Here is an 11,821-nt window from a genome sequence, read left to right as displayed (position 1 = left end):
TAGCAATCAATTCAATGTGTGCCTTACGGGCATGTTTAATATGCAGCCTGAATCACCTTCCAGGACAGAGCAAGCACAGACAGTCCAGTGCTGTCATCACACGCAGCGAAGTGGCAGAAGTCTTTTTAAAAACTGCTGTTGGAAATTTGGCCTTAAGAACATAAAACACAACCTTTGAAATGTCTAAAAGTGTAAGTGATGGGCAGGATTTTAAAAACATGTTCCTACTTCAGTCTGAGTGTGAATTAACATTTACATTTAGAGTATAGATACTGTGTAGGTCAATAGATCTCACTGATGAGAAGCACCTCTTACGATCTGAACAGCAACCTCAAACACAACCACTTGATTTCAATGGGCTGAATGTCTTCAGTTGTATGCATCCAAAAAAAATCATTTCATAAAGCAAAAGAACTACTAAAGAATATACACATAGAAAAAGCTTTCTTTCACAGTACGTCTGAGGATACTGATGCAAAAGAAAGAAGTAAGGCGGTTTTGTATACAAATAGTTGTGATGCATCGAGGCTGTTGTATTATGGCTTTCAAATTTAGCTAATTAAGATGCATTTCATTAGAAGAAAATATTTGTAAAGTCAGCTAACAAGAAGGTATGTTGATTAAAAACGTTCACAAAAGAAATTCCCAACATTCTTCAAATACATTCAAATTACTTTCCTAATTAATATTAGGAATTTAAGCTTTTGAGATTGATGTCATAGGAAACAGCATCTTTTTGTTTTCCGATCATATAAAATGATGACAGCTTGCTTTTCTGTAGAGATCCCGAGCTTCCTAACTAAGCTTCGTTTGAGAGAAATGGAAGTCATTTCAACCCAGAAGTTTATTCTACTTACTTTGGCTACAGTGGCGTTTCTAACACCGCATGGTATGTGCCTAGATGAACTAATGAAATCCAGCCTGGAAAGCAGAGAAGATGATGATGATAAATATTATGAGGTAAGATTTGTGTTACTAAGGTAGCATTTGGGGGAACTGTGGGTCAAAACCTGAGCACTGAATTTTCTGATAAAGGCTCTGCTAACTTCATTCCGCAGTGCACAGCTCTACACAGTGCAGTATAAAAAAGTCTTGTGGAGAGAATTTTCAGGAAATTCATTTGCTGTCATACACATACTGTGTAAATCAATGCATGTTTCTATTTTCTTGCAATCCAGCCTTGAGATAGGAGAGACTTTTTCTGACATGTTTCTTACTTAACACAGTGGGGCCCCAGTTAACATTCCTGACACGTATTTTATGCCCATAATATAACAAATGCATTATTAATCCAAAATTAATAAAGGCATGCTTGTAATATTCAAAGAATAATGATAAACAGAGACCATTATAAATCTAGTGTAGTTAATAGACTTCAAATTCTGTTCTGGAAATTGGCTATAAAAATATCTTTGCAGGGTTGCACATTTGTTATATCTCAGTAGATGCCAGATCAAATTTGTACAGCTCATCTGTGCGCATTTTTTCCTGTCTCTCCTGCAAATACTCACTGGGAAAATAAGAGCCAACCTTTCTTTTTGTCTCATCATCATTAGTGTAATAAAGATACCTCAAGCCAAAATACACCTTTAATTATTTTAGTGAAATCTCCTGGTCATTAGATCTCTCTTTGATATACTTCAGGTGCACAAGTGCAATCAGAGGCATCATTTGTTTAACATTTTAATCACGGAGTATAAACTAGAATGGCTCGTTCCCCTTCTCTCCCGATAGCTGGGGAAGCCACAAAACGCAGATAGGAAATTGAAATTAGGATTAGTAGGATTTGTGTCTTCAGCTGAAGTAAAAAATCATATTTTCTCTGCTAAGGAAGAGAAAATCATTTTTGTCACAATAAATAAATAAATAAATTAGTAGGAGTTATTTTCAATACATCCAGGAAGGAAACACTAATAAATAGCTAAGGGTCACATTGATATAGTAATTTTTCAGGTAGCAGCTGCATTTGACATTATGAAATGAGTAGCATACTGAGGTCAGCTCTTTACCATGTTCTTATACCATAGTTTGTGCTTCTTGGCTCTGGTGGCCCAGAAGCAACCATTGTGTGTTGCATACTAATGGAGGATCAAAGCAACTTAAAGCTCAGTGCAACTGCTATGCTGCAAGGCCAGAAGAGCATTTACATGGACTTAACTCAAATACTTTCCTTTTGTTTTGTTAGCTCATTGGGATGTTGGGCTAAAAGCATCCACCTAATACCTAGGAAGAAACAAGGTACACTTCCAGATGCTTTGGCCCTTCCCCACAGACAACTTCAACCAGTGATATTAACAAATGTGGACCTGATAACTATTCCTGTCCACAAAGAGCTGATGGCAGAGTTACCCTCACTAACAACCAGAAATGTTTCCAATTGACTCCATTTGAGCAGTTGTGGAAGATGATACAAAGATGTGCTCTTGAGGCCAGTGGACTAAAAAGGCCCACAACATCTCCAAATGAAGTAATCCACACTAGAATGGAGTCCAGCAAATACAGCTAAAAACATTAGATAATAGAAAAGAATGTGTTATCCATCAGTTTTCTATGGAGATAGGAAAATAAACATTTTGATTGGTATCTGGAATGACACTTTTTCTATTTTTCTTTATTTTTTCTTTCTTGTTTAGATTAAAGACAGTATCTTGGAGGAAAAGCAGAGGAGTCTGAATTTTGAAGAAATGAAAGACTGGGGATCAAAAAATTTCATTAAAGTGAACACCCCTACAGTAAACAAAGTGCCAAATTCAGTTGCTAATTTGCCTCTTAGATTTGGAAGAAGCAATCCAGAAGAAAGAAGCATTAAGCCAAGTGCTTATTTGCCTCTGAGATTTGGAAGAGCTTTTGGAGAGAGCCTTTCTAGGCGTGCTCCAAATTTATCCAACAGGCCTGGGAGATCTCCACTTGCTAGAAGTTCTATTCAATCCCTTCTAAATCTGCCACAGAGATTTGGGAAGTCAGTGCCCATCAGTCTATCTCAAGGTGTCCAGGAATCTGAACCAGGTAACATTCAGCTAGTGTTCAAGTCATGTATTAAAACGTATGATAGCATAGCATGGCAATGATCAAACATAGCCAGCCTTCCTCAGGGATATTCCCTCAGCATTTCTACATGAGCCCAAATTGCCATAAGAAAGATTTGCAGTTTACAAAATCAAAAAGCCTTTACAAGATCTAGTAGAGAATCTCTTCATGAAATCTTTGTGGATGGGAAGATGTCAAGTAATCAAAGCCAAAAAAGCTCTTATGAAAAGGTTGAGTCAGGCAATGTTATCTTAGATCAGTTTTCATTTTGGAAAGCTTAAAGCTTTGGTGCAAAACAATCACTAAAATATCCCATTTCGGCGCTATGAAGTTATCTAAAAATTACTTTTGTTTTCTAAATGTATGCAAATTAGAGTAGCAGAAATGTCAAAATTCAGAACTTACTTAATTGCAGCATGTTGAAATGGTCAGGAGAAAAAAAAATAAATAAATAAAGGTTCTTTTCCTCATCCAAACCTGTTTTTTTCCAGATTTTCCCACTAAGGCAACAATTGAGATTTTGATTTCTTTATTCCAAGATAAAATGAGAAATCGTTTTGATGTCTCAATTTTTTTAGGATGGGAAAAATATTTTCAGTCCGTTTGTAAGAATAATATAAAATGTTTCTTAAATAACAGTTCTTCAATAATAGTTCTTTTCATATCTGCTGTTTTAAATTTGAACCATCTACTTATTTTGGTATCAGCTACCCCAACTTACTTCTGACACAGGCATAAATTGGAAGTTCAGGCAGAATAGATTATTGATATTTCAGAAGACAATGTTCTTTCGTATTTAATTGGATTTCTTTTATTCCTTTCTCACTGTCCCACCTGACAATAACAGATTTGGTTTTATTTTTCTGATGTTTTTAGGGATGTGAATTCTAACAATCACATTCAAGTTATCAAGTTATGAAGATGGAAACTGAAAGACTCAGAAAAGATGCACCGTGTATTCAGAACTAAAGATCTTGAGAAGGGAATGTATATGAGAACTGAAATGAACTGTGTCATGTTATTATTATGTTACAATGTCTGCATTCTGCACAAACAATTGATGTATAAGGCAATGATAACTGTAGTGAATGTTGTACCTGTTTGTACAGTGGTGGTGTAGCACAAACTCTATTTACTTTTGTGTGACTTCTGAGTGACTGATATCCTGTTGGCTGTAAAAACTAATTTAAAAACAATAGTTGTAGAATTGAAAGCATTTTAAGCAAATTTAAAAGAAACATCATAGTACAAATAAAGAAGCATGATACAAATAAAAAGAAGCCTACTGTGTGAATAACAAACAGATGTAGAACCAAAATCACTGGTATCTTTGTGTCATATGTAGCTGAAGAAAATCAAGTAAGATGTAGAGGAAGCACTTTTTCTGTTGTAAATGGGTCATGTTAGATATAAATCTGAAAGACCAATAATCAGAAAAAAAAAATCTTCTAGGACACCCACAGAGGAATAACATCTAACCACAGTCATGCTGGAGTGCAATCACCTTCTTTTATATGTGAGACAATATCTTCTCTAACATCCTACAGGATCTGCTCTGCGGGAGTCCTGGTTCCTCTGTTAATGTGAACATTACTGCTGCTGGATACACAAGCAGAAGGGGATACTCCATTGTAAGCCCACACTTATATTTCATTTTTCTTATTAAAATTACATTCCCTTCTAAGTGGAATATTATAAGTTCAGGCTTTCTCCAAAATGTCAGTAAATTTCCAGTAAGTTTTGAAAATAAGGTGAATTTGTACCTGTTTGCTGGAAGTCTTCTGTGGTGGACTATACTCAAGATGTTTGGGATTCTTCCCTCCAGCCCCCCAGAGGTCTCACTATCCTGATGGCAGGTGCATCCAGTGGTAGCACTAGGCATTTCCAAAAGCTCACACACAACACATGCCTACACCCTATAGAGCCACAGCTAACTGCCAACAAATGAGAGCAACGCATTTGAAGGAACAACATAAGCACCAACAGGAAACACACAAGCATAAAATGTCCTGATACTCTTCTCATTCATTGGCCAATCAGATTCAGAGCTTGCTAGCGGATTTTCCTCCCAGACACATGCAAACAGGTTCTTGAGTTGTGGTCCCTCCAGCATCTGACTCACACAGCCCTGGTCCCTCCAGCTTCCTCATCTATGAAGAGCTCCTACTTCTCTTCTCCAGCTCAGCAGCTAATCCAGATTTAAGTTCATATTAAGGTTGTGTGCACACAGAAGCACAAATAAAGGATCATTCCATTAGCCAGTGCCCTGATTATTCTCTCCTCAGACCCATGGATTCCACTGACCCATGGATTCTAGATTCCACCTAGAGTTGCAGGAACCCAGAACGGTCTACTTACTCCTTCAAGCTAATCTAGCTTAAAATTTTCTAGTGGGTCATACATAAACACACAAAACAGAGAGCACACTCACATAGGAAAGCACATAACTATTAATTAACAAGAAGACAGAGCAAACTGTGATGCTCAGGCACAAGGCATGACCAGACAGATACCAACAGCAGACTGTTTGCACACAACAAACCTCCTTTAATCCCACTCTTTATTTTCCCATGCTTGTTCCTCTCTCAGCTATCTTGATCCCTTCCTTTGACTGTCTTCGACCCTCCCCTAAGCATCCCCAAATACGTTTAGTGCTTTCCCACATCTCTCTATAATATCCCATGTTAAGTTTTATGTGATCCCACAAGCCCTCTCAAATATCCCATCTTAAGTTTGCTCTTTCCCATGGTTATTATGAGATCCATGACAGTCAGTTACAAAGCTCTGGCTGAGCCTCACTGAGGCTCTAAGAAGTTCTTTATGGCCCTATCAATCAGTGATCTAAGAGTTCTGCTCTTTGTTACTGTCTAGTTATCTCCTCTTCCTCGGGGGTTGGATATCTGAGTGTTTGATTTATTACTTCTCCTGTCTCTTGTCTTGGCATTTTATGCTGAATAACCAGCAACTTGATATCTCCACATTCCACGTATCTTTAGAGTAACCTCAAAAAACAAAGAAATCACAATCAAATGGATTTTTTGTTATTATTATTTTTATTATTTTGTCAGATAAATTTGTAGTTGGGACAGAGTCTGAGCTGCCATTCCTCTACAAAGTTAATGAGGCTACTTGATAGACAGTGCTAATTAATCAGCCTGGGTCTGGTGAATCTGCACAGATCACTCTGAAAGTAATACCTCCTATTTATTTCAGTGAAAACTAAAATGGATATAAAGAGGATAATAATACTACTTGATAGAACGAATTATCAGCTACAGAATGCTATTTTTTAACATAGGCACCACCATAAGCTATGCATTTTTGCAAGCAATGCATAAGAGTCTGCATGCCATGCTCAGAAAAGTCTGCAAAAGCATAGGTTACCCACTGTTTCACAGCTACTATGACAAACAACATCATTGCTAAGAAAATGTTTCCCACACAGTCCATCTTCGTTGGCCCAAACAGAAGGTGCCAAGTCTAATTTATATGTCAGGTGTGGTAAAACAATCCAGCCATGACTGGCAACCTACTCCCCAGTCTTCTAACTGGGAAGGGTCCTGGTGTTATGGTGGTGCAAGAGAAAGGTTGTCATCTTTTCCAGCCTGATTCAGGCAGTACAAGTCTTCCACTCAGTCAGCACTGAGATGTAATGGCCAAAGTTAATGGTTTATCTGGAATCCAGAAATCCAGAAGGAACATCCTCTTCCTATTCCAGAAAACAGTGCACATCTCTACCTACTCTTTGTCACTTATTCTTTATCACTGATGGCTGGTTTTTCTTTGATGGAGAATTAACGTCACTACTCCTCACTACTCCATAGACTGCTGTTCTGACTCTGGCTTGTAGTGGTGACACCACAACTCTTCACCAGTAACAGTGTGATCCAGGAAATTGTCACCTTCAGCCTTTTATTGGTTCAGCAGGACTTCACAAATTCTCATATAGGGCTCTTTCTGCTCCTGTGTGAGCGTGCATGGGACCCACCTGGTGCAAACTTTGTGATATTCCAAAAGTCCTGAGAATATCTAATCTGTCTGTTCACTTACACTGAAACACCAAAGAGAAAGGGAGATCTAAAAATACTGTGACGTGTGTTTCTTTCTGAGTTTCAGAAAACACTTCACCTAATAAATGCAGGTGAATATTGGTTTTGCAGCACAGCACTTGAGCACTGCTGCTAAGTCGATGCTGAAGGATATTGGTAAGAATTGTTTGTATGGTGGAAAGTCCAAACCCTAGCCTATGAAGTAGTTTGGTCATTGCCTGCCACCAGAACAGGATATTATGCTTTCTGTATTCAGGATTACTGTGGAATTTTTAGTGATTTATGGTCAAATGAATACCAGAAGGAAATTCCCTGAACTTTGAATTGTGTTCAGGTCCTGCAAACCCTAACGCATATCATGTGAACCAAGAGAAAATAAGATTTGTGAGAATCTCTGAGCAGCAATAGGAGCTGCTTTTTTAAGACACATATCACCAAGCAATTGGGAAGGGGTACACATCAGCTGGCATTAATGATGGCTGCTGTGGGAGGAAAGCAGAAGCACAAACAATGGCCCAGCAGCAAGTGCAATTAGGTTACCCTCTTATTGCAAGCTCCACAGCACGGACACAGGAGATGGCTGTTGATTTATTTTCCCTCAGCAGAGGAAGAGCTAGGTGAAAAGCACATAAAGGAGGAATTATGCTATGCTGTGCAAAATTTCTGTTTGGTTTGAGAGCACGTGAGCCAAGAAAACAATCACTGGATAGTGCAATGAGAAGGGGCACAACGGGCAACATTGACTGCTATAGCTATTACTCACTGGATTATTTATTATCTGTATATAGATATTATTCATGAATTGAGCAAAAGCAAGGAAAGGACTAAAGTAAATCAAACGGCAGACTATCAAGGCTCACCAGCACAAATTCTAGCAGGATTCAGGAGCTCCCAGCCTTCCCTGCCATACATGTAGTATTTATGTCTGTTATTAAAGCTCCCATGCAAAAACAAAACCAGGCTTATTTTAGATTCTGACTTCAGCTCATAGTGAGGACAGCTGACAATCTACTGATTAATTTAAAAGTCTGAGGGCTCATCTTGTGGTTGATTGCAATACGTCATTTGGACAGATTTAGTGGAATGTAAAGAGACACTGTTGTTTTACCCTCAGAAGGAGCCGAAGGTTTGGGCATCTGGCATTTGAAAATTCCCATTTGTCAGTCAGTTTTCCTTCACAGGGGCAGGAAATCAGCCTCTCACACTTCCAAAGACCCAAGGAGCCAGCCAAAGGTGGTCAGTGGAACGGAGGCCATTTCTGTCCTAATATTAAGCATCTGCCATGCAGGTCACTTGGCACACTGCTCTGGCTGCAGGCTCTTGGCAAAAGGATCAATGCTGCTGCTCTCCACCCTATGTCTGTAATACCCCGCCATGTCTCCATTGCCTGTATCATGAAATGGAATGGAAACACCCTACAAAATCCCCAGTGTTTTGTTTGTTTTTTTACAGGTAAATCTATGTAGACTAGTAATTCTCCGGTGGCAAAAGAAATGATCAACAGAGGAAATAACAAGGAGATATAAAATCATGACTTGTGCATAGAAGAGGAACATAAATTTATTTTTTATTTCTGCTAACGTGAGAACAGATGGAATGAAAAAAAATGTTGAACGAGAGTCTTTAGCTTAAATGAACAGAAGATCTTTACAGACAATATGCAAATGATGGATTTCATCACCAAGGAATGCTCCCAATATCTGCCACAATTTTCTACAGGAGATAGGGTGCTGGCCACTAAGGCCTTTCTGGTTTTGGACCCAGCCTAAGAACAGCTCCTGAATGAGCTGTTGCCTGAGTTTGAAACTCAAACTAGTCACGTATCCAGTTCTGATGTCATACCTTTTGGCAGACTCTGAGCTTAAACACTGTACTTTCAGTGCATGCTGCTGTTGGGCAAAGGTCTGGGTAAACTCTTAAGAAGTTTTACCTTGCTTAGGTGATAAAACCCTCCCTTATACAGAATGTGATGGAGAAGTGCTGAAAGATGAAGATACTCATTGCTTTAGAAGGCTGATCCCACTTGTGTAAAAATATAGGAGTTGTTCTGCAAAACTGTAGAAGGAACATTTGATATGAGATCCTGAATTCTGTTCATTCTGTATCTAGACAAATGGATGTGTAAGTACTGCTTCTAGCACTAAGTAATGACCTGAGCAAGAGAACATGGCTCGATCGGCATTTCTAATGATATTATTACCTCTAAATCAGAAGTCATCTGGACTGTCCTTATCAAGGCATGTCTTTCAAAAATGCACTACTTGTCTTGTTGGGAAAGTAGCAGTACTTGGAACCATTTGATGACACTCTAATACCACTAATAAATGAAAGCTAATAGGGCTTCAGGGAAGGATCAAATTATTCTGATGTCAACAGAATCTGAAGAAAAGTGAGATGGACTTCAAATTCCCTTCTACAAATCTAGGAGAACTGCATATCAAATTAGGAATTTAGATTCTCTTCCATGGTATCAAAGATAATATTTTGCTTTTCCAAAGAATAGCTTCTCTATGTTAGTGCTATTCAAATCTCATCCTTGATGCTCTTTTCAGGGACTTTAGGTCTTGGTAATGGGGGAAGTTTGGATTACTTACTGATTACTTACTGATATATATTGCCTAAAGAAGCAAATTTTGAAATGATGGCTGGAGAGCTGTAGAAGATTCATATAACAGGATCGGTACAGACATGCCGTCACTCTTATGGTCATTCAATGACTTGCTTTGCTTTACTTCCCTTAACGTTTTCAGGATTACCAAAAATAAAGGGAAGGCATTCAGGAAGTGAAATGTGCACAGAATCACAAAGAAGGCAGCTCCGGATTCCTGTTTCTTTCTGCTGTAGAGCAAAAGGGACAGTATTTTTTTGTTACAGTGTACATTCTCAATCCTTTCAATTACAACTTCACATTCTACCTATTGTAAAACATGTGTTCTCTTTTTCCTCAGATATATTTGCCATCTCAGATACAATGAATGAAGAAATGGCTAAATATTAGAAACAGGAGCATGAACAGCAAAATACATACACTGTAGTGCACACTAACTTAACGTATCTGACTTTGCAAATATCACAGTTGACATATACTCATAATAAGTGATAGATGATCAGTGGTTCAAAAGCAGCAGCATATCCTAATTCAAAACTCTGCTTGGGTTTTGACCCTTAGTCTCTAAATCCATCCTGGGTCACATCAAAGAGAATATACTAAATTACTTCGCATCACCGAGAATCAAAGCATGTAGTAGATCATCTTACATCTCTGAGGAGCTTTTAAAACAATTTTTTTCACTTGAAAACAAATATATTTACAATTTGTGTAGGTGCTGAACAGAGGCAGCATTTTTTGATGATCTCCATGTACTGTTCATTGTAAAATCAGATGCTTCTCTTAGCTGCTCAACTCTATGAGTACATAAAGAACATCTGTATCTTGGGGTAATAAAAGTGTTGAGAATTAACTACGTTATAGAACCAATATGGAGAAGTTTATTTGTAAAAGGATAAACTCTCTCTGAACCCTGCTGTTAAACAGAGAAGCTCAAGTTTAAAATAAAAGTGTGCTGAGTCTTGAGCTTATCTTTGAGAGAGTGGTGAACTTTTTGGCTAAGCACCCACTTGCCCTTACAGGCCAGCGCCAAGCTGCAATTTTCCTTTCAAGACACATCTCAAACAAAATGGTACATCTTGATTCTGAAGCTGATTTTTTTTTGGCAGCCAGAAAGGAGAAGGCAGCAGTTTAATCTGTATGCCTAGAAGGAAATTAAATGCTAGGGAAGGTAAACCGGAGTACCTATTGAGCTGTTATGCTGGGATCACATATGGCTTGAAACAGGGAAGCGTGAATGCAGCTGGTTCTGAATTGCTCTTGAAGTAGAAATGTCAGTTATATGAGAAAAGAGCAGGTGAGGGGAAAGAGCAGATTGTTGTCAGAACACAATTCCCACACCAGCTCAGCTACTGCTCCTTGCTTCAAGTCCCATCCAGGAAGACCTTTCCTTACAAAGGCATGCGTGCACGTATTTATACTGCATGTTAATTTATGAATCCCCAAGGGTTGCCTGGAGGACTGCACAGTCCACACCCATCTTAGATTTACAACTAGTGTTGTTAAATGTCTTCTGGGTCTTATTTACCTCTCATGCCAAGTGCAGCTGGTGCTGCTGGCGGACAGCCTTTGTAAAACACAACTTGGCATTATGTTCTGACCTTCACCTCACTCTGGGATCAGTCTGAAGGAGCTCCACTGGAATCAGCTCATTTATTAATTGATTGATTTAACAAAGAAACTTTGAGTGGGGTTTTTGTAACTGAAGAGTCATAGAAGTGAAGGAGCTGCTGTATGCGATGGTGCAACGTGTGTCATGCATACAAAAGTGAGGCATGGATCCTTGGCCTGAAATGACCTTAGTGGCTAAAAAGGAAGTTATTCTTACCTGCTCCTCCTAATATGCAGATCACATCTTTGTATTCTGCGTTACCATACAAAACTAAGAAAATTGTATGTAATGAATTTGACAATTGAGATTGTCTAATGCTCAGCTAAATTGCATAAGTAAATACAGTGCATACAGGAAAGTTGTTCTGGGGATACAACAACATGTTATGCTCGTTTTCTAAAGCAGAAGCCAGACATGAGGAGTAACGAAGAGCAAAGCGAGCTTCTGAAAATCACGTCGCGGCAAACCTGCAGCACCGCCGTGTGGCCACCTGAGGGCAGAAAGAACACTCAAAAACGGATTCCA

General features: G+C 38.7%; 1 protein-coding gene across 1 annotated transcript; it reads left to right on the top strand.

Moving 5' to 3' along the window:
* The first annotated feature begins 511 nt into the window (after nucleotides 1-511).
* Nucleotides 512-4,416, top strand: NPVF (neuropeptide VF precursor). The gene is made up of 4 exons (XM_072329524.1): nucleotides 512-611; nucleotides 782-960; nucleotides 2,634-3,006; nucleotides 3,904-4,416. Exons 2-4 carry the CDS (start codon nucleotides 820-822, stop codon nucleotides 3,909-3,911), a joined length of 522 nt encoding a protein of 173 aa, XP_072185625.1. The 5' UTR covers nucleotides 512-611; nucleotides 782-819; the 3' UTR covers nucleotides 3,912-4,416.
* The last annotated feature ends 7,405 nt before the right edge of the window (nucleotides 4,417-11,821 follow it).

This window comes from Excalfactoria chinensis, chromosome 2 (genome assembly GCF_039878825.1).
Source record: "Excalfactoria chinensis isolate bCotChi1 chromosome 2, bCotChi1.hap2, whole genome shotgun sequence".
In the NCBI taxonomy this organism is placed as follows: Eukaryota; Metazoa; Chordata; class Aves; order Galliformes; family Phasianidae; genus Excalfactoria; species Excalfactoria chinensis.
This window is presented reverse-complemented; position numbering and strand designations above follow the sequence as displayed.